The sequence below is a fragment of the Nomascus leucogenys genome, chromosome 17, assembly GCF_006542625.1.
Source record: "Nomascus leucogenys isolate Asia chromosome 17, Asia_NLE_v1, whole genome shotgun sequence".
Classification (NCBI taxonomy): Eukaryota; Metazoa; Chordata; class Mammalia; order Primates; family Hylobatidae; genus Nomascus; species Nomascus leucogenys.
The window spans coordinates 26,561,166-26,585,418 of NC_044397.1; the positions used below are offsets into that span (position 1 = coordinate 26,561,166).

A 24,253-nucleotide genomic window follows, 5' to 3' on the forward strand; every position below is an offset into this window, starting at 1 on the left:
AAAACTATTATGACATCTAGGGCTCTCTGCAACTGCTAGATGACTGATGTTATGAAAAGAGTAGCCCTCCAGTATCAACACAGGAAGCGGCCACCACCTCCTATGTGTTTTCCGTTTTTGCGTTTTTTCTTTTTTTAAATCAACTCTGCTGTTGTTGCTGCTGCTTAGCAAAACGGGTAAAAACAAAATTGCAATCATTGACGCATCACCCAGAGAATCCCCACATTTCCTGTGGAGGAATCCTCTCGGCCTCTCTCCAGCTTGCTTCCAAAAGTTGCAAAACTACGGAGGGCGTCTGGGCAGGCTCTGGCAACAGCACTCCTGAGTCCGAGCTCCCACCCAGAGGACACGAGGTTGCAGAACAGCCGGATCGGGTGGAAGGGCCGCCCTTTTCTTCGTAGCCTCCAAGGGAGCGGAAACAAAAAAAAACGAAACCAAAACCTGCCTGCTCGCTCCTCTCCCCATCGCCTGCGTTCCGCTGGTTGTGGGCTTCCTGCGGCCACCGAGGGCGCGTCTCTCCTCCGCCATGGCAAGTTGCTTTTGCTTTGGGTTTTGCGGTGCAGATCCGTACCTTGTACCGTCGCCATGGTCCCCTAGAAGGGCGCGGAACCGGGCGCGACGGGCCAGGGTGCAGGGCTGCGCGGGAAGCGGCGGCGCGCGGAGGGGCCCCGGGGACCCCGGAGACCCCGGAGAGCCGTCCACCCCAGCGGGCAAACTCAGATCAGCCTCGCTGCACCCTTCCCAGGTGGCGGCACTGCGCGCTCCTGAAATTCACGTACGGCGCTGCAGTATAGGCCCGCTCCAGAGGCTCAGGACTAGGCTGCCACCTCCCGCACCCACTGCCCAGGCGACGGGGACGCCGCCGTTTCGTCGAGGAGCTGCTTCGCAGGCTGTTAGGGCTTAACTGTTGTCCTCCCACGCCTCGGGGGGAACAAAAGTGGACTGATTAGCCAGAAATGGAGGCCACCGCTGCATTTTGAAAAGGGCTCGTAAGAACGCTTCGAGCCAAGGACGCAAGTCAGGAAGACATCCTTATGTCTTACGTCTGCCTTGGTGCAAATTCTTGTCTTTTGTGGTCTTAGTTTTTCCTCCAGAGACACAGGGCGTTGTGTTTTTACCATCAGTGCTGGTGAGGAAGAAGAGTTAGCAAATTCGAAATTTAGCCTTCTATGTTTCGTTTTGTTTCCATCAACCGCTTAAAAGCCTTGGCAAGGCCTTTAATTCCTGCTCTGAAATGCTAGAGTCCCGGAAGTGCAAAAGCAAGTGCGTTTTTGTTGACCTGGTGGCGGTAAAGGCGTCGTCATTGAAAATAAACAACTGATTTTTAGAAAATCAATATGAACGAATGCGGTGAATGAATCTTCTGTTTCTTCCCAATGCTTTACTTGCAAAAGTAAAGTTTTTCTATATACTTTTTGCTTTCTGATAAGATGGCCAAGTCTGTTATAACATAATACTGATGCAAGGAAAAGCGCCATCACCTTAGTATGTCTTGGCTAAAAGCTGCTTGTTTCAAAGTCCTTGAAAGGACTGTCTTTCTCTAGGACATTTCTTTATCTTAATTGTGGGTAGAAGAGATTAATAACCCTCATTATTCATAACTGACCTCAGTAAAATTATCTATGTTAGCCATACTTTCTCCAACCTATGAAAGGAAGTTAAGGATAAATATTGGCAAGTTATTGAAGTACTAATTCATTAGATGATTCATAGAAACTAGTCCTTACCAAACAAAATTTACACCTTTATGTTTTTTTCTCCTAAAAATACTGGTTCAGGGAGAAGTTTCTTTGATTTTAAAGATAAATTACATGTAGACATTCGAATAAAGAAATACGGTATTAGTACTAATGAGGGCATAGAGCTGAAGTAAGATTCCTGAGTTTAAATTGATTGCATGTTTTTCTTTGATATTGTTGGGGTGCAGAAAATGATCTCCCTGCCGGGCGCGGTGGCTCACGCCTGTAATCCCAGCACTTTGGGAGGTGAAGGAGGGCGGATCACTTGAGGTCAGCAGTCTCTGCTAAAAATACAAAAATTAGCTGGGCGTGATGGCACCCACCTGTAGTCTCAGCTACTTGGGAGGCTGAGGTGCGAGGATCACTTGAGCCCAGGAGGCAGAGGTTGCAGGGAGCCAAGATCGCGCCATTGTACTCCAGCCTGGGCAACAGAGCAAGGCTCGGTCTAAAAAAAAAAAAAAGAAGGCTTTGAGAGGCCAAGGGGGGCGGATCACGAGGTCAGGAGTTCAAGACCAGCCTGGCCAACATGGTGAAACCCCGTCTCTACTAAAAATACAAAAATTAGCCGGGCATGGTGGCTGGTGCCTGTAGTCCCAGCTACTCAGGAGGCTGGGGCAGGAGAATCGCTTGAACCCGGGAGGTGGAGGTTGCAGTGAGCCAAGATCGTGCCACTGCACTCCAGCATAGGTGACAGAGCTAGACTCCGTCTCAAAACAAACAAACAAACAAAAAACAAGAAAAGAAAAAGATCTCCCAAAAGAAATAAAAACAAATGCAGTGAGTGAATCTTCTATTTCTCCCTAGTGCTTCACTTAGAAAAATAAAGTTTTTTTTATGCCTTTTTTGCTTTCTGATATGATGGCCCTACTTTTATTCTTACATTGACAGGGTTGAGCATTTCTATCTTTTTGTGACCATATTTAAATTTTCAATGTTTTTGTTTTTATTTTTATTTTTTTTGAAACAGAGTCTCACTCTGTCACCTCACCTAGGCTGGAGTGCAGTGGTGCGATCTTGGCCCACTGCAACCTCTACCTCCCGTGTTCAAGCCATTCTGGTTCCTTGGCCTCTGGAGTAGCTGGGATTACAGGTGCCTGCCACCACTAATTTTTGTATTTTTAGTAGAGATGGGGTTTCACCATGTTGTCCAAGCTGATCTCGAACTCCTGACCTCAAGTGATCTGCCCACCTCATCTTCCCAAAGTGCTGGGATTACAGCCGTGAGCTACTGCACCTGGCCTTTTTTTCAACTTAGCAGGTTTGGTCTAAAAGTGAAAAACCGATAATAATGTAAACAGTAAATATTGTTTATAGCAGGTCCCAATAGTGTGTTGTGATTACTTTTTCTCCTTTTGGTCCAGTGTTATGTGTATTTTTCCTTTTCCACTTCTAGGAAAATGTTCCCAGCAAATGGGTCAAATGGATTTTCTATCATTCTTTCCTTTCTTTCTTCCTTTTTTTTTCCGGGACGAAGTCTCCCTCTATTGCCCAGGCAGGCTGGAGTGCGATGGTGCTCACTACAACCTCTGCCTCCCAGGTTCAAGCCATTCTCCTGCCTCAGCCTCCCAAGTAGCTGGGACTGCAGGCATGTGCCACCACGCCCAGCTAATTTTTGTAGTTTTAGTAGAGATGGGGTTGCACCATGTTGGCCAGGCTGGTCTCGAACTCCTGACCTCAGGTGATCCGCCCACCTCAGCCCCCCAAAGTGCAGGGTTTACAGGTGTGAGCCACCGTGCCCGGCCTGCATTCCATAATTTACTTAAAATCATTCAAGTACTTTAGTTTTCTTATGATTTTTAGGCTGGGGCTCCTTCAAATCCCAGAAATGGCAGAGAACTTGCTCTGAGATACACATGCTAGCAGGTTCTCTCTGAAGTGTTCATTCAGGCTTTTTTTTTTGAGACAGAGCCTTGCTCTGTCGCCCAGGCTGGAGTGCAGTGGTGCCATTTTGGTTCACTGCAGCCTTGACCTCCTGGGCTCAAGCGATCCTCCTATCTCTGCCTCTGGAGTAGCTAGCTGGCACTACAGGTGTGCACCACCACACCCGGCTAATGTTTTTTGTTTTTGATCGAGACTGGGTTTCACCATGTTGGCCAGGCTGGTCTGGAACTCCTGACCACAAGTGATCCACCCACCTTGGCCTCCCAAAGTGCTGGGATTACAGGCGTGAGCCACCACACCCAGTCAGGCTTTTCAGGCCTTTTTTTTTTTTTTTTTTTTTAAAGTAAAATAATCCTCAAGTTTTTTTCCTTGTGGTTTGGCCCAGCTGCCTTCATTGCAGCGTGTTATGTGCATATCCAAGCTTGTGTGCACTGGGGGTAGGGAAGGTGAGGAGACAGCTGGAGCAGTTGTTTTACCAATACCCTGTCAACAAACCCTTGGTTTGGTCCCTTTGTTTGTTTCTGAGGTTCTGCTCTGAAAGTCGTCACCTGTTCACTATAACCCCCTTTTGCATATTCTGAGTTAGCTCCTTCCCTCTGTCTTATTGTTCCATATACTTCCATGTATTGTCTTTTCTTTTTTCTTTTTTTTTTTTTTAGGTGGAGTTTTGCTCTTGTCATCCAGGCTGGAGTGCAATGGCACGATTTGGGCTCACTGCAACCTCCGCCTCCCAGGTTTAAGCTATTCTCTTGCCTCAGCCTCCTGAGTAGCTGGGATTACAGGCACTTGCCACCACACCCAGCAAATTTTTGTATTTTTAGTAGAGACGGTGTTTCACCATGTTGGCCAGGCTGATCTAGAACTCCTGACCTCAGGTGATCCACCTGCCTTGGCCTCCCAAAGTGCTGGGATTACAGGTGTGAGCCACCGCGCCCAGCCACTTCCATGTGTTTTTGGTCTTCATTTGTTGAACTCTCCTGTGCTGATTGCTCCCTTTAACTGGGTTTATTCTTTTTAAAATTATCTTTTTTTTTTTTTTTTTTGTGAAGGAGTTTCGCTCTTGTTTCCCAGGCTGGAGTGCAATGGCACAATCTCGGCTCACCCCAACCTCCGCCTCCCGGGTTCAAGCAATTCTCCTGCCTCAACCTCCCGAGTAGCTGGGATTACAGGCACACACCACCACGCCAGGCTATTTTTTCTTATTTTTAGTACAGACAGGGTTTCTCCATGTTGGTCAGGCTGGTCTCGAACTCCCAACCTCAGGTGATCTGCCCGCCTTGTCCTCCCAAAGTGCTAGGATTACAGGTGTGAGCCACCGTGCCTGGCCTTCTTTTTAAAATTGTTTTACTTTCATTTTATGGGGCTCTTGGGATGGACAGGACAGTGTGTGTGTGTGTGTGTGTGTGTGTGTGTATGTGTGTCTGTGTGTGTGTGTGTGCACACACGTGTGCGCTTACACTGTCTTCCTGATCTGGTAGGTCAGAAATAGTTTCAGTGGAGTCCTATTGAATAGAGGGGCCTCTGGACTGAGGGCCCCAAATTCCTTTCAGGTCTGCTAACCATCACTCTAGCCCATGAGCTGTGCTGTCCAACCCCAGGTAACTTAGGACAGCTTATGTTTGAGCTCGGGTGGACTAACTGTATAAAAATTGGGAGAAGATTATAAATCCACTTCCCTAAATGAGGCTGAGGGACAAATTAAAGCATTTAAATAGAAGCCTTAACTGGATAATATAAGTTCAAAGAGAATGAGCCCAACAAAAGATCTACTTGCAGTTGATACTCTGTGCCCAGCATGATGGCAGGGTCTGCAATAGTGTGTACTTGCTGTGGCTGACTTTCATGTCCGATATGTGCTGGAAGGCGGGCTTTACCCCACTGCAGTCCCCATGTTATTGCCAGGGGTTTGTTTGTTTATTTAGAAACAGAGTCTCTTGTTGCCCAGGCTGGAGTGCAGTGGTGTGATCTGGGCTCACTGCAACCTCCGCCTCCTGGGTTCAAGTGATTCTTCTGTCTCAGCTTCCCGAGTAGCTGGGATTCAGGTGCCCGCCACCTCGCCCAGCTACTTTTTGTATTTTTAGTAGAGACAGGGTTTCACCATGTTGGCCAGGCTGGTCTCGAACTCCTGACCTCAGGTGATCTGCCTGCTTCAGCCTCCCAAAGTGCTGGGATTACAGGCGTGAGCCACTATCCATGGCCTAGGGTTTTATTTTTTTATGGTAACTTTCCTGATTCTGACAATAAAAGTAGGGGATGTGTTTCTTACTGTCTTACATACTTTAGACTCTACAATGTAAAGAAAACATATAGCCACCTCCAAATACCATATTTTGTGGTTAGTTTGACTTATTTTTAATTAATAAATTTTTAAATTTATATTTTTGATCTTTTCCTTTGTAACTTCTTCCATTATTTTTAGGCCTTCCTAAATCAGACAAATATTAGCCAATATTTTCCACTTATTAAAAAAAGGATGGTAACTTCCATTATTTTTAGGCCTTCCTAAATCAGACAAATATTAACCAATATTTTCCACTTATGAAAAAAAGGGTGGCTGGGCATGGTGGCTCATGCCTGTAATCCCAGCACTTAGAGTGGCTGAGGCAGCAGATCACTTGAGGTCAGGAGTTTGAGACCAGCCTGGACAACATGGTAAAACCTTGTGTCTACTAAAAATACGAAAATTAGCTGGGTGTGGTGGCGAGCACCTGTAATCACAGCTACTTGAGAGGCTGAGACAGGAGAATCGCTTGAACCCGGGAGGCAGAGGTTGTAGTGAGCTGAGATCACACCACTGCACTCAAGCCTGGGTGACAAAGTGAGACTCCATCTCAAAAAAAAAAAAAAAAAAAGAAAGTTTTAATTTTTACATTTAACTCTTAAATTCATATAGAGTTTATGTTGGTATATGGTGTGAGGCAAGGATTTACTCCCCTACACCCCTTTTAAAAAGTGTCTAACCAGCTGCACCAGCACTTTTATAGAATAAGATATTCTCTCCATTGAAGTGTGATGTCATCTTTATTACGTAGAGTCTTGTATTTTTAAAGAATAACCTACTGTTTCTCTTACAGGCATCAGTTTTGAATGTCAAGGAATCCAAAGCTCCTGAAAGAACAGTTGTAGTTGCTGGTCTTCCAGTTGACCTTTTTAGTGATCAATTATTGGCCATATTAGTGAAGAGCCACTTCCAAGACATTAAGAATGAGGGTGGAGATGTTGAAGATGTGATATATCCGACAAGAACCAAGGGAGTTGCATATGTAATATTCAAAGAAAAAAAAGGTATTTCCAAGTCAAATTTTTGTAATTTTAGAAATACTTCTTCAGTGAAATTTAAAAATTACATTTTATTAAAATGATCCATGGAATTGGTAAATTTTAAAGTAGCTTTTTTTGACTTTTTGAGAGAGTCTCACTCTGTCACCCAGGTTAGAGTGCAGTGGCATGATCTCAGCTCACTGCAACCTCCGCTTCCCAGGTTCAAGTGATTCTTCTGCCTCAGCCTCCTGAATAGCTGGGATTACAGGAGGTGCCTGCCATCACGCCCAGCTAATTTTTGTATTTTTAGTAGAGACGGAGTTTCACCATGTTGGCCAGGTTGGTCTTGAACTCCTTGACCTCAAGTGATCTGCCTGGCTCAGCCTCCCAAAGTACCGGGATTACAGGCGTGAGCCACCATGCCTGGCTAAAGTAACTTAAAAATATATATTTTATTGTGAATATACAAATGGCATGATATTGCTTTAGGAAGAAAAGATATGAAAATGGCTCATGATAAAGTTGCTAGTGACTGGAAAATTCTTGAAAACTTTCTTCTATATTTTGATTCTGTCTATATCTTGGGGTGAAAGTGTTACATTTTATTGTAGAAAACCTGTAAAATACCAACAAAATGGAGAAAAACCCCACAAAGATGATATATAATCTCAAAAATAAGATGACTACTCTGGGAATTTTCAGGTGGCCTCAACTATATATTTTAGAATAAATGGATATTCTAATATAGTATCTGCCTTATTACTGGCAAAGTTGAATTGAGAAGTGTGGCTTGGATCTGAGATCAGATTGAGCCATTCTGCTCCCTGCACCCAATCCCTGACTTAGATGGTGAGGAAGTTGGGTTGGCAGAGTACACACACCCCTTCAGCCTCATGGAATGGGCAACCTTCTTTACAGCTTAGTGGCTGGCAGAAAATACATTGCCAGAGAAAAACAAGTCTCCATGCCAGGCTCTTGGAGGTGAACATACCACATGGGGGTTGGAGCAGAGGAAGATACCTTGCTTTGCTTGAGGGATGACAGAGTCCAGAGAAAGATCCAAGGCACTATGGATTTTCAGTACCTTTAGCTGTCACCATTAATTAAGTCATTCCTTCTCAATGGGGTTGTTCAGGTAAGGGATGGCAGGAGGGGCTCAGGGGCTCATTATTTCTCTAAGGAGATGGCAGTGTTTTTGAAAGTTAATATTTTATATGTTGAATTGTCAACTCAGAGAGACACAGAGAGAGAGAGATTGGCCTCGGTCATTCATTCATAAATATTTTCTGAGTACCTATTATTTACCAGGCAGCATGCTAGGTCTTGAGGATACAGCAATGAGTGAAATAGGCAAAGCCTTTTTTTTTTCTTGAAATGTACATCTGGACAGATTTTAAACAAATGAATCTATAATATGTGGGGTGCTTTATTTATTTATATAAAACTTAGATATTTATTTAAATATTTATATTTATGATTATATATTCATAAATAATAAGTGCTACGACAAGACATAAAGAAGAATAAAGGGATAGAATATGACGGCAAGTGCTGTTTTAGATGAATAGGAAGGGAAATGCTCTGTTTAGACGACATTTGAGCAGAGGCCAAGTAAGGGAATGATTCATGCAGATAAGCGGGGAGAACATTCTAGGCCAAGGGAGGGACTGGTAATTTTGCGAGTGGGGAGCATACTGGGTGTGTGGAAGAACAGCAAGGAGGCCTGTGTGGCTGGAGTGGAATGAGCCGGGGGAGAGTGATAGGAGATGTGGTTAGATGGGGAGAGGGGGCCAGTTTATGCTCAGTAACTGCTGGATCATGGCAAAGTGTCTGGGATTTTATTCTGGGTGAGAGGGAAGGTTTCAAGCAGGGGATTGACAAGATTGGACTGCCTTTTCTTAAATGGGCAACCTAGCAGCTGTTTGAAGAACTGGAATTACTACTCATCGTTGGCTTTGATAGGGCAGTACCAGGGCAGGTGATAAGAACTGGTGGGTATTCGGGAAAATATTGATGGATTAAATATCATTTTCTGTGGTGGAGAACACTGGGGATAGAATACATTTGGGAGGGAGATAGTTATCAAGAGTTCAGTTTGGGTCAATGAGACGCCTATTAGGATAATGAGGTAGAGAGTTCTACAGGCAGAAGGGAGAAAGATCGAGGCTGAAGATAGAATTTTGAAAGTGATTCACGTAGAGATGGTGTCTAAAGCCGTGGAGATGGTTGAGATCACCCAGGGGATGGGGTATAGGTTAGCAAAGAAGCATGAGGTATGAGGTCCAGGTCTCACCAACGTCTAGAGAATGGGAAGACAGGAGGATTAGGAAGGAGACTCAGCAGGTCAGCCAGTGAATTGGGAGGAAAACCAGAACAGTATGATATCTTGGATCAAGAATGTAAAGTCTTCTTGTGACTAGAATTAACAGAGATGGTGATATACCTTTACATTTTTGTTTTTTATTCATGCATATAATGCCTTTTGTGTTTTATAACGTGATTTGGATCATATTTACACATAAAATGAACTTTAATGAGTTAAAGTGCAACAAAAAAGTGATTTGAATGTTGAATTTAGAGGAAAAATGTAGAAAAAAATCTTAGACATTCTTGTATAATATAATTGAATGTGCCTATTTTTATTAAAAAATTATTAGTGTATCGTGCCATAAACACTTCTGATGCCAGTGTTTCCACTTAGTTGCAGAGAATGTCATCAGACAAAAGAAACACTGGCTAGCAAGGAAGGCTAGACATGCTGAACTCACAGTCTCTCATTTTAGTGACAAGGTAAGGTGTGATGCTGAAGGTGTACTGATAGTCCTGTATCCCATTTCTTCTTTGAAGTTTTTCTTATGGCAGGAGACACAAAGTCTTCTCACTCCATGACTTCTAGGAAAGAAAATGCATACTCCCTGAGTCAGTGTTAAAGGCCAACCCTGGCCCTTGAAATTTTGGTTATTGCCTCATCTGTTTTTATCTTTCTATGTGTGCCACTTAATGTTTTATTTTACAAAATGTAAATTTTTTGAGACAAGGTCTTGCTCTGTCACCTAGGCAGTGGCATAATCTTGGTTCACTCTAGCCTCTGCCTCTTGGGCTCAGGTGATTCTCCTGCATCAACCTCCCGAGTAGCTGGGACTATAGGTGTGCACCACCAGGCCTGGCTAATTTTTGTAGTTTTTGTAGAGACAGGGTGTCCCTGTGTTGCCCGGGCTGGTCTCAAACTCCTGGACTCAAGCAGTCCTCCCACCTCAGCCCCCCAAAGTGCTGGGATTACAGGGGTGAGCCACCACGTCCAGCCTCACTTAGTGCTTTTAAAGTGATAGTAAGCTCTTATACTGTCATGGATGATGCCAGGTACCAACCTAAAGGCTTATTTTGGGAAAAAACAATTAGAATGAACATTAAAAAGAAGTTTTGAAGAGACAGGAAGTAAGTAAAAGAGGAAAAAGTTAAAATCCAAGGTAATTGTTTACTAACTTGATTCTGTAAGACACTCAGAGTTGTATGCAGCCATCTGATGAACTTAGACTGGGGGCAGGAATGACTTTTGGGGGACCCCTATCCAAGCAGAACCAGAACAGTTTATATGTATGGGTTCTGCATAAAACTGTTTCAAAAAAGAATTCTGCCTCTAAAAATTATTTGAGACCCTCTGTTTTGGGGTATGTGGTGAGGGAGTGTGAATCCCAAATTGAACAAAATGGGATAACTTTGATGGGCTGCCCTGGTGCAAGAAGTCAGGAAGTCTGGGGCAGGCAAATGGGGCCTGGTTTAGTGCAATTTCTGCAGAGACAAGAAAGTGGCAGAAAAGAATGTGTTTATGTAGTCTCTCCCACTAGGCAGTACTGTTTTCATTTCTCTCTTTTTAATTTCAGATCTTCATCTCTGTAAATGCCATCCTTGATCTTTCTGTTTTTGGGAAAGAAGTTATTCTAGAAACTCTGGTAAAGGACCTGAAAAAAAAAATCCCGAGTTTAAGCTTCAGTTCTTTGAAACCCAATGGAAGAATCTCCGTGGAAGGATCATTTCTGGCTTTCAAGAGGCTCAAAGAGTCTTTGCTAGTAAGAGCATATTCTCTCTTAAAAAAAGACAGAAATTTTACCAGTGAGGGGAGAAAGTGGAATAGACAAAATCCCCAAAGGAATCTACAGAGAAGTAGTAACTCTATGGCGTCAGTCAGGACCTTAGTACCTGAGACTGCTAGAAGTGGAGAAATGCTTGTGCTTGACACAGATGTTTTTCTTTACCTGAAACACAAGTGTGGATCTTATGAAAGCACACTGAAAAAATTCCACATTCTGAGTCAGGAGAAAGTGGATGGTGAAATCACCACAATTTGTCTAAAAAACATTCAAGTTGGTTCTCAGCCAAACAATGTAAATCATGTAAAAGAGCTCATTGAGGAATGGTCACATGCTCTTTACTTAAAGCTTAGAAAAGAGACATTTATTTTGGAAGGAAAGGAAAATAGAGAGAAAAGAATGATCAAAAGGGCATGTGAACAATTAAGTTCGAGATACCTTGAAGTCCTGATTAACTTTTATAGGACACACATTGACATTATAGGATCTTCTTCTGACACTTACCTGTTTAAAAAAGGGGTCATGAAATTAATAGGGCAAAAGGTTAGTTAATAAAATCTCAGCAATATAGCCATAAGGGCTGCTTTCTCTTGCTGAGCAGTGACCGTTATCATGAATGAGGCTAGCTTTACACACCCTATCTCATTAATCCTTATGCTCATCCTTCTTTGTCAGTGTTGACTATCCTCATGTTATAGCAGAAGAAACTAGGATTTGGAGAAGTTGAAACACTTTTCTGAAGTTATCCAGTTGACAAGGAATGAGGCTGTGGCTTAGCCCAGTCTATCTGATTACACAGATAATCACAGATAATATCTAAGGAATAAACCTTTGAAAAAAACTCACCAAACTTTTTTTTTTTATTTTATTTGAGATGGAGTCTTGTTCTGTCGCCCAGGCTGGAGTGCAGTGGCGTGATGTCGGCTCACTGCAACGTCCACCTCCTGGGTTCACGCCATTCTCCTGCCTCAGCTTCCGGAGTAGCCGGGACTACAGGTGCCCATCACCACGCCCGGCTAATCTTTTTGTATTTTTTTAGTAGAGACGGGGTTTCACCGTGTTAGCTAGGATGGTCTCCATCTCCTGACCTCGTGATCTGCCCACCTCGGCTTCCCAAAGTGCTGGGATTACAGGCGTGAGCCACCGCGCCCAGCAAACTCACCAAACTTTGAAGGAATCTTACTTTCTCTGTAACTCCAAATTATTAGAGAATAATAATTATTAAGAAGTAGCCTTAACATATGAGAAGATTGAAAGGTGATTATTATGCCATGGGTAATTTCTTAACATTTACAGTTTGTGTTTACTCCATGTAGAATTAGAATACTGGCAAAAATCACTGAGGAAACTACTTAGATGGAAAGCATATCTTATGCAGGTAATCATTATTTGACTAAATTCTATTGTTTCAAGGCTGCTGGCCACATAGGATGTTTTTACTACTACTTTTTTAGCCTAAGTGCTTACATAAAATGGTGATTCTGCTATAATTGTGCAAGTTGATAATATTAATTGAGTCATTCTTGTCACACCCAACTAAAACAGAGTCAAGAAGCTAGGGGGAAAACATGCTTGGGACACATAATATTGCTCCAAGAATGTAATTCTCTGTGAGCCTGGCTACTGAAACTGCTTGCTGTAACTTGAGACCAGTTTTGTCTATAGCTGCTGAGATAACTTGCTGTAACTCTAGGACTAATTTTGCCTATGGCCATTGCCCACCAGTTGGAGCTTGCCAGCTCCCCAGAGCTTTACTAATACCAATGAACTTTCTCTTAAGACCACAAGTTGGCCGGGCGTGGTGGCTCAGGCCTGTAATCCCAGCACTTTGGGAGGCTGAGTGGGTGGATCACAAGGTCAGAAGATTGAGACCATCCTGGCTAACATGGTAAAACCCTGTCTGTACTAAAAATACAAAAATTAGCCAGGCATGGTGGTGGGTGCCTGTAGTCCCACCTACTCGGGAGGCTGAGGCAGGAGAATGGCGTGAACCCGGGAGGTGGAGCTTGCAGTGAGCCAAGATCGCACTACTGCACTCCAGCCTGGGTGACAGAGCGAGACTCTGTCTCAAAAAAAAAAAAGACCACAAGTAACATTCTTAGTTTTAAATAAAACCCTCAACCTTCTCTTTGTTTGTTGGACATACTAAAGATCACCTAGAATTGAAATTCTTTCTTCTCAAATAAAACATTAAATTTAGAGTTTTGTGTCTACATTTTCATTTTGACTTTGATATACATGGTGTCAGAAGTGGGATACAAAGCTGACTCACCTCACGGAGAATCACTGGCCTTTGGAGTTATGGCATGAGGTACCCATGTTGGGGCTCTTTGAACCCCCCACACCCCCACCACTTTCACGGGTTATCCTTTTCTCCCTCCAGTGAGTATCTCTTGGACAGAACTCTCAGATATGGTTTGAGTTCTGTTTTATTTGGGATATGATTAGGGAGAGGTCTTTCCCCCTCTTGTTTGGTAGATCTGTTGGGTAGAATTATTTTCCCCCTGTTGACCTCAGCTGCGAGGTTTGGACCTTGAGGCTTGGATGAGGGAATTTTTCCCTTTCTTTGGAGAAGGCTTATCATTCTTGCTGGTAAGCATGTATTTTATTTTCTGTCTGGACTTGTATTTATTTGGCCCTTGTGTATTCAGTGCTTGCATTTACTTGGCTTTTGCATAGTTGACATTAAATCAGAGCACCCACGAAATGAGCTCTCAAAGTTCAAAGGCATGCCAGAATATTTTCTGGAACTCCAGCTAGTAACATATTCAAACATTACAGGGATCATTTAGTCTGTTTTTCTTAAAACTGAACTAAAAGATGGAGGCTATAAAATCATACACTCCAAATAAGATATGTATATTTCATTGATATCTTGAGGCTAAAAAGAATAAAAACAAAACAAAATACATTCAGGATACAAATACTGCTTTGTTAAAAAATACTGTCTCAAAGGTGGCTGAAACTTTTTCTTTCCTAGACCTTTCCCCTCCCCTTCTTACAGTATCCCCTCTTTATCCTTCTCTAAACAGCTATTCTAACATACTACTTAAATAAAAACACTTGAAAACCAGCAGATATAAAACAAAGTCACTTTGACCTTCCTATTTTTTTTTTTTAAAGCAAAGATTAAATTCCCATGTAAAACCTTCCTCCCTATACAAAAAAGAATGGCAGCATTCTTATCTTCAACGGCAAAGAATTGAGTCCAAGAAAATACTGTATAAACCTTGTTAAAAATCACTCTTGTCTTTTGATCCTACTCACATAATTCAGCACACTTTCACAGTTAACTATTTTTTGTTCAATTTAGTGCACTGGTGAGTGACTCAAACTGCTTTATCCCAAATTTGATTCACAACCTTTATAAGATTGCCTGTTAAAAAAGCTTAAAGCTTATCTTTAGCCCATTTTGTCAGAAAAATAATTTGCATCTAATCATTTTTATGAACTGGTGAATTTATATATTTTACTATATCATGACTAAAATTCTAAAATAAAAGTTCTAATATCTTTATGTATATGTGTTTAAATATGTTTATGTGTATGTACATATATTATGTTATATGTTGTATCTACATAAAAGCTGGTGTAGTCAGCCAGAAATCCCTTAAGAAATTTTATTTTGATTGGTTTAAATAAATGAGCACTCATATAAAATGTACGGTAATTAACCCCCAATTTTTTTTAACTGATGTGACTTAAGTAAATCTTTGATAAATTAATTGGTTTTAAAATTGTGGCTAAAATAAAATTAGAAATGTCTTCAAAATTGTCAGCATACATTTTTATCTGGGTTTACTGGTCAGTTTTATATTTGCCTCTGCTAGATGTTTTAAAGTCATAAAGCCTAAAACAAAATGATCTTTGTTTATATAGTTTTTAAATAAATATGATTAATATTGTTGTTTTAATAAAAATAGCTGTAACTTTTCTTTTTTTTTTTTTTTTTTTTTTTTTTTTTTTGAGACGGAGTCTCGCTCTGTCACCCAGGCTGGAGTGCAGTGGCGCGATCTCGGCTCACTGCAAGCTCCGCCTCCCGGGTTCACGCCATTCTCCTGCCTCAGCCTCTCCGAGTAGCTGGGACTACAGGCGCCCGCCACCACGCCCGGCTATTTTTTTTTTTTTGTATTTTTAGTAGAGACGGGTTTCACCGTGGTCTCGATCTCCTGACCTCGTGATCCGCCCGCCTTGGCCTCCCAAAGTGCTGGGATTACAAGCGTGAGCCACCGCGCCCGGCAAATAGCTGTAACTTTTCTGAGTTATCAACAGGGTGGCTGTTTTTAACTTTAAGATTCTTACTTAAACCTTAATATCAAGATAAACACTTGATGGTAACAGTCTATAAAATGGGACAGAGCGAGACTCTGTCTCAAAAAACAAACAAAATGACTAGTTCTATCTGAATTTTCATAAATCTAGGAATAATAATTGACAAATAAATCTTATAAATGAAATAAACATTCATAAATGAGCTTTTCATCTAATTTTAAAATCTTAAAATTATGTTAAATGATACTCATTAAATGTCTGGATCATATCCAAATTGAAAAAAAAAACAAATTGCTAAATACATAGACATTTGTTCTTGGCTTCTTAGGTTTTATAAAAGGACTAAAAGTATTTAGGTCTATTAATCAAAATATAAATTTAGGAAAATTGATGTATTAAAAAATTATATGATAAATTTTTATCCTAAGATAAAATAATTGGTTGCTAAAAATTTTATTTTTTATTTTTATTTTTTGAGACAGAGTTTTGCTCTTATTGCCCAGGCTAGAGTGCAATGGTGCGGTACCAGCTCACTGCAACCTCCGCCTCTTGGGTTCAAGCAATTCTCCTGCCTCAGCCTCCCAAATAGCTGGGATTACAGGCACCTGCCACCACACCTGGCTAATACATTTTTTTTTTTTTTGAGACGGAGTCTTGCTCTGTCACCCAGGCTGGAGTGCAGTGGCGCGATCTTGGCTCACTGCAACCTCTGCCTCCCAGGTTCAAGCAATTCTCCTATCTCAGTCTCCCTAGTAGCTGGGATTACAGGCGTGCACCACCACGCCAGGCTAATTGTTGTACTTTTAGTAGAGAGAGGGGTTTCACCATGTTGGCCAGGCAGGTCTCGAACTCCTGACCTCAAGTGATCCACCCACCTTGGCCTCCCATCTTCCTGGAACTTTTCAAAACAAGAACTCAAGGTGCAACAGTTACAGGTGGATACTTTTTCGTAGCACATACCCCCAAAAACCTGGGGATCCTGGGTTACATAATGAGCTCCTTCTTGGATTATTTGCAAGAGTCTTCTAAGTGGGCCTTAATTCACCCTGTACACCACTACCAAATTCATGTGTCTGAAGTGATTCCTGGTATCTGGGAGGCTTAGACTGGAGGTCTGGTGTTAATTGCCCCACTCTGAAATTTCACTGCAATATTTAATATTTAATCATTTTATTAAATATTTAATATTTAATCTCATTGTCTTTTTAACCCATTTATAGCATGTATTTTCTGAAAGGTATAGCTTATTCATACCCATAAAAATGTAGTATTTCATTATGTATTCACTGACACTTTTTGGGTTTTTTAAATGTCTATTTTTAGATGTGAATACCTTTCCCTCCTCCTGAAGACTAAGGTCTGATTTTTTATCTTGCCCAAATTCCTATCTAAGGGGTCTGGGGAGTCATGCCCTACAAACCATAAACTCTCATCAGATGGGTTTTATTTAACTCTGTATATCGTGACTTGCTTTCCAATCTGGCATGACAAGGAAGAAAATAAAAATGTTTTACCCCAAAATATATTTCCTTGCCATACCTTGAAATTGCCCTGCAAAGTCTCTTGTGGGAAAAATCCACATTCTATAGAGAATCCCCTTCCCTCTTTGTTTTCCTTCTTTCTTTCCAGATCCAGGAGATAATCAACTAAAAGCCAGGCACCATTTTAAGTCCAATAAGAAACATTTTACAACCTGCTCTCTCTGAAGTCTGCTATCTGAGAGCTTCCTCTGCACAATAAAACTTGTTCTCCACAATCCTTTATCTTAACCGGAACATTTCCTATCTATTGATCCCAGGTCTTCAGATAAACTCAACCGTCAACCAGAAAATGTTTCAATTTACCTATAGCCTGGAAGCCACCACTTTTGAGTTGTCCTGCCTTTCTGAACCAAACCAATGTATTTCTTCAATGTATTTAATTCATGTCTCATGCCTTCCTAAAATATGTAAAACTAAACTGTACCCCGACCACCTTGGGCACATGTTCTCAGGACCTCCCGAGGGCTGTGTCACGGGCCATGGTCACTCATATTAGGCTCAGAATAAATCTCTTCAAATATTTTACAGAGTTTGACTCTTCGTCAATACCCCCAAAGCTAGTAAGCATCATTTACTTACAGGCAGTCCTGTGTGTTAGAAGGATACTGCCTATACGGCAGTCAGAGCAGAGTGGTTGAGGGCATGGGTTTTGTAGCTTGATAGATCTGAGGCTGAATTTTGGCAATACTACTTACTGACTTGTGACTTCCATTGCACATCTATAAAATGGGGATAATAGCTACTGTTAGAAGCATGTGAACCAGAACAACACCATCTTGAATAGGAGCTGGGTAAAATGAGGCTGATACCTACTGGGCTGCATTCCCAGATGGGTAAGGCATTCTAAGTCACAGGATGAGACAGGAGGTTGGCACAAGATACATATCATAAAGTCCTTGCTGATGTTTTAAAACAGGTTGCAGTAAAGAAACTGGTTAAAACCCACCAAAACCAAGACAGTGATGAGAGTGACCTCTGGTGATCCTCTCACTGCTACACTCCCACCAGCGCCATGACAGTTTGCAAATGCCATGGCAATATCATAAAGTTATCCTATATGGTCTAAAAGGGAGGCATGAATAATCCACCCCTTGTTTAGCATATCGTCAAGAAATAACCATAAAAATGGCAACCAGCAGCCCAGACTGTCCATGAAGTAGTCGTTCTTTTATTCCTTTACTTTCTTAATAAATTTGTTTTTGCTTTACTCTGTCAACTGGCCCTGAATTCTTTCTTGCATGAGATCCAAGAACCCTCTCTTGGGGTCTGGATCTGGACCCCTTTCCTGTAACACTATGACCTCATAAGATTTTGTGACAATCAGGTGAAGTTCTCAGCCTGGGGCTGGGCTCCTTGTAACGAAGGGTAGCCAGCCGTTCCTCTAATTCCTGCCAGTCAAGGGAGAGAAAGTGATGCAGTTCAGACTAATAAGGGAAGGCGATTTTCTTTTGCTTCAGGCCTTTTTCTGTAGTAGAAAAACGGGAAGGAAGACCATGCTTGATATTACAGATCTCTTATCTTACAGATACAGAGGTAAAACTAAAGCAGGGTTCATTGTTTCACAACATAGTTTTGAGAGGGAATATCAGAATTCTGTCCTGATGTTTTTCACGCCCTAGGGCAGAGGGAGTGGTTTGTGTCCTGGTGGAAGACAATAGGCGACCCCAGCTTTTCAGAGGACAGAGCTCTGGCTTCATTCTGTTCAGGAACCGCCGGCTAGTCTGGAGCATCTTAAAGGAACCACGGAGATAGCTCTATATAGTGCCTCTAGGAGTGTGGATCAGAATCGATTCTTTCGGTTTTCAAATTTCCTCTCTGATTTATTTTTTAAAGCAGGGTCAGAGTTGGACTTCTGTGGTTGGCTGTATATTGTAACCATGCCATGTGGTCAGAAAATTGCTTCAACCCTTTTAACTGATCCATTCTGTTTCATCACTGTCAAAAGTCAAAATTACAACAAATTTATTTGAAGATCTTAATTGGTTTTTATTTGCAATTCTAAAATTGGGCAACACTGCGTTCTATAAGACAGAATAGTGTTTTGATGAGCTATGCAGAGAAGGTTGGTTTTATAGACGTAACAGGGCTGAAGAGAGCAGAAAGAGACAACAAAAGGACTGGTTGATTCAGTTACTTTTCTTGTAAGGGTGAAAGCAGAGGGCACTTCTTTATCCTGCTGGCTAAAACTGGCCTGTTTGGGGATTTGGCTGTTTTCTCTCTCTTCCGATTTCTCAGTTCAGATAAACAACTGAGTTTCAGGTTAGTAGCGTGGAACTTTAGCATGACTGACTCCATTTTGGTTTGGTCTGTTGGGTCTAGCGCAAGAGCTCAGTCCAAACCAATGGCCTCTTGTAAATTTTATTTCAAACCACATTGGGACACAAGATAAGGTCAGTCTTTTTAAATATTTAAATGAATGACTCTAATCCTTATTTTTTTCTCTTTTCAGTTTCAAGATGGCTTTTTTCTTTTTCTTTTTTTTTTTTGATTCTCTCTCTAACTCCCAGGGATACTTACTCAGCAGAGGGTGTCAGGCCTAAAGGAAAGAAACCTGTTAAACTTGCCCAGTTTGCCATGGGAACCCATCCTGTTTAACAAGTTGTCTCCAGTGGTCTGTCATTTTAGTGCAGTCCTTGTCATCATGCTGACCAGGTCCTGTGGCCATCGCTGATGGCTGTACTTTCTACAGGTGAAAAAAGAAGAGTCTGCCCAGTTAGACTCTGCAGTGTTCATTACATAGCGAGGTAGGCCAGCTCCCGGGAACGCGCATCTTTAGGGACAGAGCCCTCTCCTCTTACAAAGTTGGCCCTCATTATTCACGGATTCCATATTTATATGTCTGCTTACTTGCAAACATTTATCAGTAACCCCCACTCCATGTGCACAAAATGGCAAAAAATTTGAGCCACCTGCATATTCCCAGGTGTGGCCTTCCTGTTTCAGCTCTCTTATTGTAAACAAGTGTCTTTTTTGAGGTCTATTTAATGATACATTTTCCACATTTTTATTTATTTTTTATTTTTAGAGACAGGGTGTTGCTCTGTTGCCCAGGCTGGAATGCAGTGGCATGATCATGGTTTATTTGGTTCAAACACTAAGCTTGGGGCTCATTCTAAACAGCAAAATCACCAACTAAATGCACAAAAATGTAGGGCAGGTGTGGTGGCTCAAGCCGGTAATCCCAGTGCTTTAGAAGGCTGGGGTGGGAGGCTGAGGTAGGAGAATCGCTTGAGGCTAGGAGTCTGAGAGCAGCCTGGGCAACAAAGTGAGATCCCCATCTCTACAAAAAAATAAAAAATAAATTAGCTGGGCATGGTGGCACACACCTATAGTCCTAGCAACTTATGAGGCTGAGGCAGGAGGATCCCTTGAACCCAGTAATTCAAGCCTTTTTTTTTTTGAGACAGAGTTTCGCTCTTGTTGCCCAGGCTGGAGTGCAATGGCGTGATCTCGGCTCACTGCAACCTCCGCCTCCCGGGTTCAAGCAGTTCTCCTGCCTCAGCCTCCTGAATAGCTGGGATTACAGGTGCCCACCACCATGCCCGGCTAATTTTTATATTTTTAGTAGAGACAAGGTTTTACCATGTTGGGCAGGCCTTCAGGTGATCCACCTGCCTTGGCCTCCCAAAGTACTGGGATTAAAGATGTGAGCCACTGCGCCTGTCCGAGTTTAAGCCATTTTTAAAAGGTAAATTCCTGAAAGAAGAAATAAAGCTGAATTGAAGTTGAGAGCGAGGCCAGGTGTGAATTTGGCATTCTCTTGACACAGCTGAAAAAATTTCTTACATGTGCAAGAGACCAGTCTTGAAGAGCTGTTACTGCTATCGTGAGAATTCCTATATAAGGGACTTCAGGTGTGTTCCTGAGATGACATTAATTTACACCTAGCATCACTCTCAACTTCAATTTGGCTTTATTTCTTTCAGGAATGCATCTTTTAAAAAAGGCTTGAACTCCTGGGTTCAAGGGATCCTCCTGCCTCAGCCTCTTAAGTTGCTAGGGCTATAGGTGTGTGCCACCATGCCTAGATAATTTATTTTTTATTTTTTACAGAGGTGGGGGTCTCACTTTGTTGCCCAGGCTGGTCTTAGACTCCTGGCCTCAAGCGATTCTCCTACCCCAGCCTCACACCCCAGCCTTCTAAAGTGCTGGGATTACTGGCTTGAGCCACCACACCTGCCCTACATTTTTGTGCATTTAGTTGGTGATTTTGCTGTTTAGAATGAGCCCCAAGCTTAGTGTTTGAAGTGTTTTCTAGAGTTCTAAATGTAAGAAGACTGGGATGTGCTTTACAGAGAAAATACATATATTAGATAAGTTTCATCTAGGCATGAGTTTCAGTGCTGTTGGCTGTGAGTTCGTTGCTAATGAATCAACATTGTATATTAAATCACGTGTCTTTAAACAGAAACACACACCAAACAAGGCTATGTATTGACTGATTAATGAAAATGACCAGAGGCTTGTGGGAACCTAATCTTGTATTTCTCCCAGGAGTGATGGTTTACTATTTGTGGATTCGTTATTCTCGAAAATTTTATAGGACACAACTGTCTACAATCAACAATATATACAGCAGTTTCCCTAAGATGACCCAATAATGCCAGAGAGGATGAGTCAGAAATTCTTTCCATATGAATTTGTGGAAGGACCAGACTCTCCTAGTTCCTATTTTTTTTTTTTTTTTGTGATGGAGTCTTGCTCTGTTGCCCAGGCTGGAGTGCAGTAGCACGATCTCAGCTCATTGCAACCTCCACCTCCCGGGTTCAAGTGATTCTGCTGTCTCAGCCTCCCGAGTAGCTGGGACTACAGGTGCATACCATCATGCCTGGCTAATATTTTTTGTGTTTTTAGTAGAGATGGGGTTTCACCATGTTGGCCAGGCTGGTCTTGAACTCCTGACCTCAGGTGATCCATCTGCCTCAGCCTCCCAAAGTCCTGGGATTACAGGTGAACCACTGTGCCCAGCCTCTCCTGGTTTCTAAAAGATCATCCCTGTCCCTCTTGCTGTTTTCCTGTGGCCTGGTACTTACCTGTGTTCCCTAGACAAGGGGACTCTGTCCTCTTGGTCACTGCCATTAGCTGGGGAGGGGTGGTGGTGATGTGGCACAAGGTGGAAGGGTAATTCAGAGATACGATGGTGCAAATCATCCTTGCCCATCTCAGGCAGTCTTCTTCTAGCTCTACTTCTGTGGTCATTTTTTTTTTTTTTTTGGCCCAGATATGGAGAATATTTCTCATTCCAGCCTCAGTATGATTTGTAGTGGGAATATTTACTGTCTTGCTCTCATTTCCCCAACATATAATTGCAAAAATAAAACAATCTGACACTGCTACATTTCCTGAGATCTGAGCTGTCCATTTGTAGCCAAGGTCATCCTGATAGAGAATGATGTAAATACTATAAACAGTTATCTGTGGGTCCTATTTATGTCATTCCTAGAATAAAACCTCAGGATTCACTGGAGACGGAGGAGTAAATCAACACTGTCTGCAGTCAAATCAGGTTTGAGCTGGGCTTCATTGAATTCAGAATCAATCAGAACTGTATTGGATTTTGTTGCTGAAGCTTAGCTTTTGTTGAAGAATTAAAAGGTGGCAATGTTCTCCTAAAATTGGCATTCTCTTGACACAGCTGAAAAAATTTCTTAACACGTGCAAGAGACCAGTCTTGAAGAGCTATGTTATTGCTGTCCTGAGAATTCCTATATAAGGGACTTTGGGTGTGTTCATTAGATGAAACTAATTTACACCTGGCCTCACTCTCAACTTCAATTCAGCTTTATTTCTTCTTTCAGGAATGCACCTTTTAAAAATGGCTTGTGGCAGAGTAGCTATAGTTTTAAAACATAAATATACAAAAGTGTCTATAAAACTACGCATTTCTATATACTCAGAGATGAAGAGGTTATTCATGGTAAACAAGCCTTCTTAGATTAGGTGTATGTTTTCTTACCCTTGCTTTTTTTTTTTAAATACCAGTTATAATACTTTGTACAATCAATTATTATTTTAAAGTACATTAATTTAGTAGATGTCAATTATTTGTAACACTTTCTATGCTTCCATTTTCTTGCCACCTGGTGTCAAGGCCTGGTCTTAAGGATTATTATAAACCATGTGTATGTTTTTCTTTCATTTTGTCTCTCACCTTTTTTACATTTTTTTTTTTTTTTGAGACAGGGTCTCACTCTGTCATCCGGGCTGGAGTACAGTGGTGCAATCTCGGTTGCAATGGTGCAATCTCGGTGCAGCCTCGCCTTCCTAGGCTCAAGCAATTATCCTACCTCAGCCTTCCCAGTAGCTGGAACTTGAGGCTCATTTTTCTATTTTTTTGTAGAGCAGGGTTTTGCCATGTTGGCCAGGCTGGTCTCGAACTCCTGGGCTCAAGTGGTCCGCCCAGCTCGGCCTCCCAAAGTGCTGGGATTACGGGCGTGAGCCATCGTACCCGTCTCTCTCTTCTGTTCTATTTTTATCCATTCGACGCCATATCAGAAACAACGGTAAGAATTTATTACTTTTAGAGAAACCTCTATCTACTCCCAATTCTAACCCAAATGCAGTGATGAGTAAAATGAAAAAGTGGTAGTTTGAAATAAAGGAGCTATTAAAACAATAGGAGTACCTTGGAAACAGCAGCAAGACTCCTGGTAGAGATGATGATGTTACTTTGATGTTGTTGCTGTTGTTGTTTTAAATAAGCCTTTACGCTCCTATATGATGATGTTACTCTGAGTGCTGGAGTATGACATCTTCTCCCACAGACTGAGGAATAAACATGTAGCTTCCGACTCTGTACTTGATATTCAGTAATCGTTATCTTTATCAAAGATAATAAAATAATTCCTTCCATATTGTTGAGTGGTATGACATAAGAACTATGCAGCTAAAAGGGCATATATCATGGAACTGTTCACAATGGGATTATTTTTCTATTTCTAAATTGGTTTGAGAATCAGAGGCTGTTATAATCTGAACAAGCACTAGAGGGAGCCAGATCCCTGTCTGAGGAATTCTTTGCTCTGGTGGGGAAACACCGCTGTAGCCCACATTTAAATCAGCTGTGGTGGCTTCAGTGGCGCAATCAGTTAGCGTGGTACTTATAAATCAGCTTGCAGACTTGCGAATCTTGTGCTCAGCCTTAGACATATAATTTCAGGCAAAAATTCCCATAGGTGTCTTTAATAGAAAAGGGATTTTAGCAGTACCAAGATATCATTATGTATTGTTTACTTTTTATTTTTTTTTTTGTGGAGCTCAGTTCACATTTTTTTTTTTTAGCTCAGTTCACAGACATGATTCCACGTGCATTAGAGATTTAAGAATCATAGATCTTAGAGGGTAAAGTGTTACACAATAAAGGGACCTAAGAGACTTCCAAATACAATCGGTGGACCATGTTTGGATTATGATTCAAACAAAACAGCGATAAGAAGATGCTGGTGAGACAACTAGGGAAATTTGAACCGGA

General features: G+C 41.8%; 1 protein-coding gene across 2 annotated transcripts; it reads left to right on the forward strand.

The window, feature by feature from the left end:
- The first annotated feature begins 362 nt into the window (after positions 1–362).
- On the forward strand, positions 363–16,963 carry RBM43 (RNA binding motif protein 43). 2 transcript variants are annotated; one of them, XM_030797023.1, is made up of 5 exons: positions 363–529; positions 6,695–6,905; positions 9,583–9,671; positions 10,763–10,948; positions 16,871–16,963. In XM_030797023.1, the coding sequence occupies exons 1-5, from the start codon at positions 527–529 to the stop codon at positions 16,889–16,891; spliced, it is 510 nt and encodes a 169-aa protein (XP_030652883.1). In that variant the 5' UTR covers positions 363–526; the 3' UTR covers positions 16,892–16,963. The 2 variants fall into 2 exon arrangements, with proteins under 2 accessions (XP_030652883.1, XP_003275022.2); XM_003274974.4 differs by lacking the exon at positions 16,871–16,963 and having other exon boundaries at positions 10,763–14,486.
- Positions 16,964–24,253: the final 7,290 nt, after the last annotated feature.

Bases quoted from the DNA above. Each gene is read 5' to 3' on its own strand.
- RBM43 (XM_003274974.4), top strand. The intron at 6,906-9,582 runs GTATTTCCAAGT...GTTTCCACTTAG, and splicing joins AATATTCAAAGAAAAAAAAG to TTGCAGAGAATGTCATCAGA. The intron at 9,672-10,762 runs GTAAGGTGTGAT...TTTTAATTTCAG, and splicing joins TCTCTCATTTTAGTGACAAG to ATCTTCATCTCTGTAAATGC.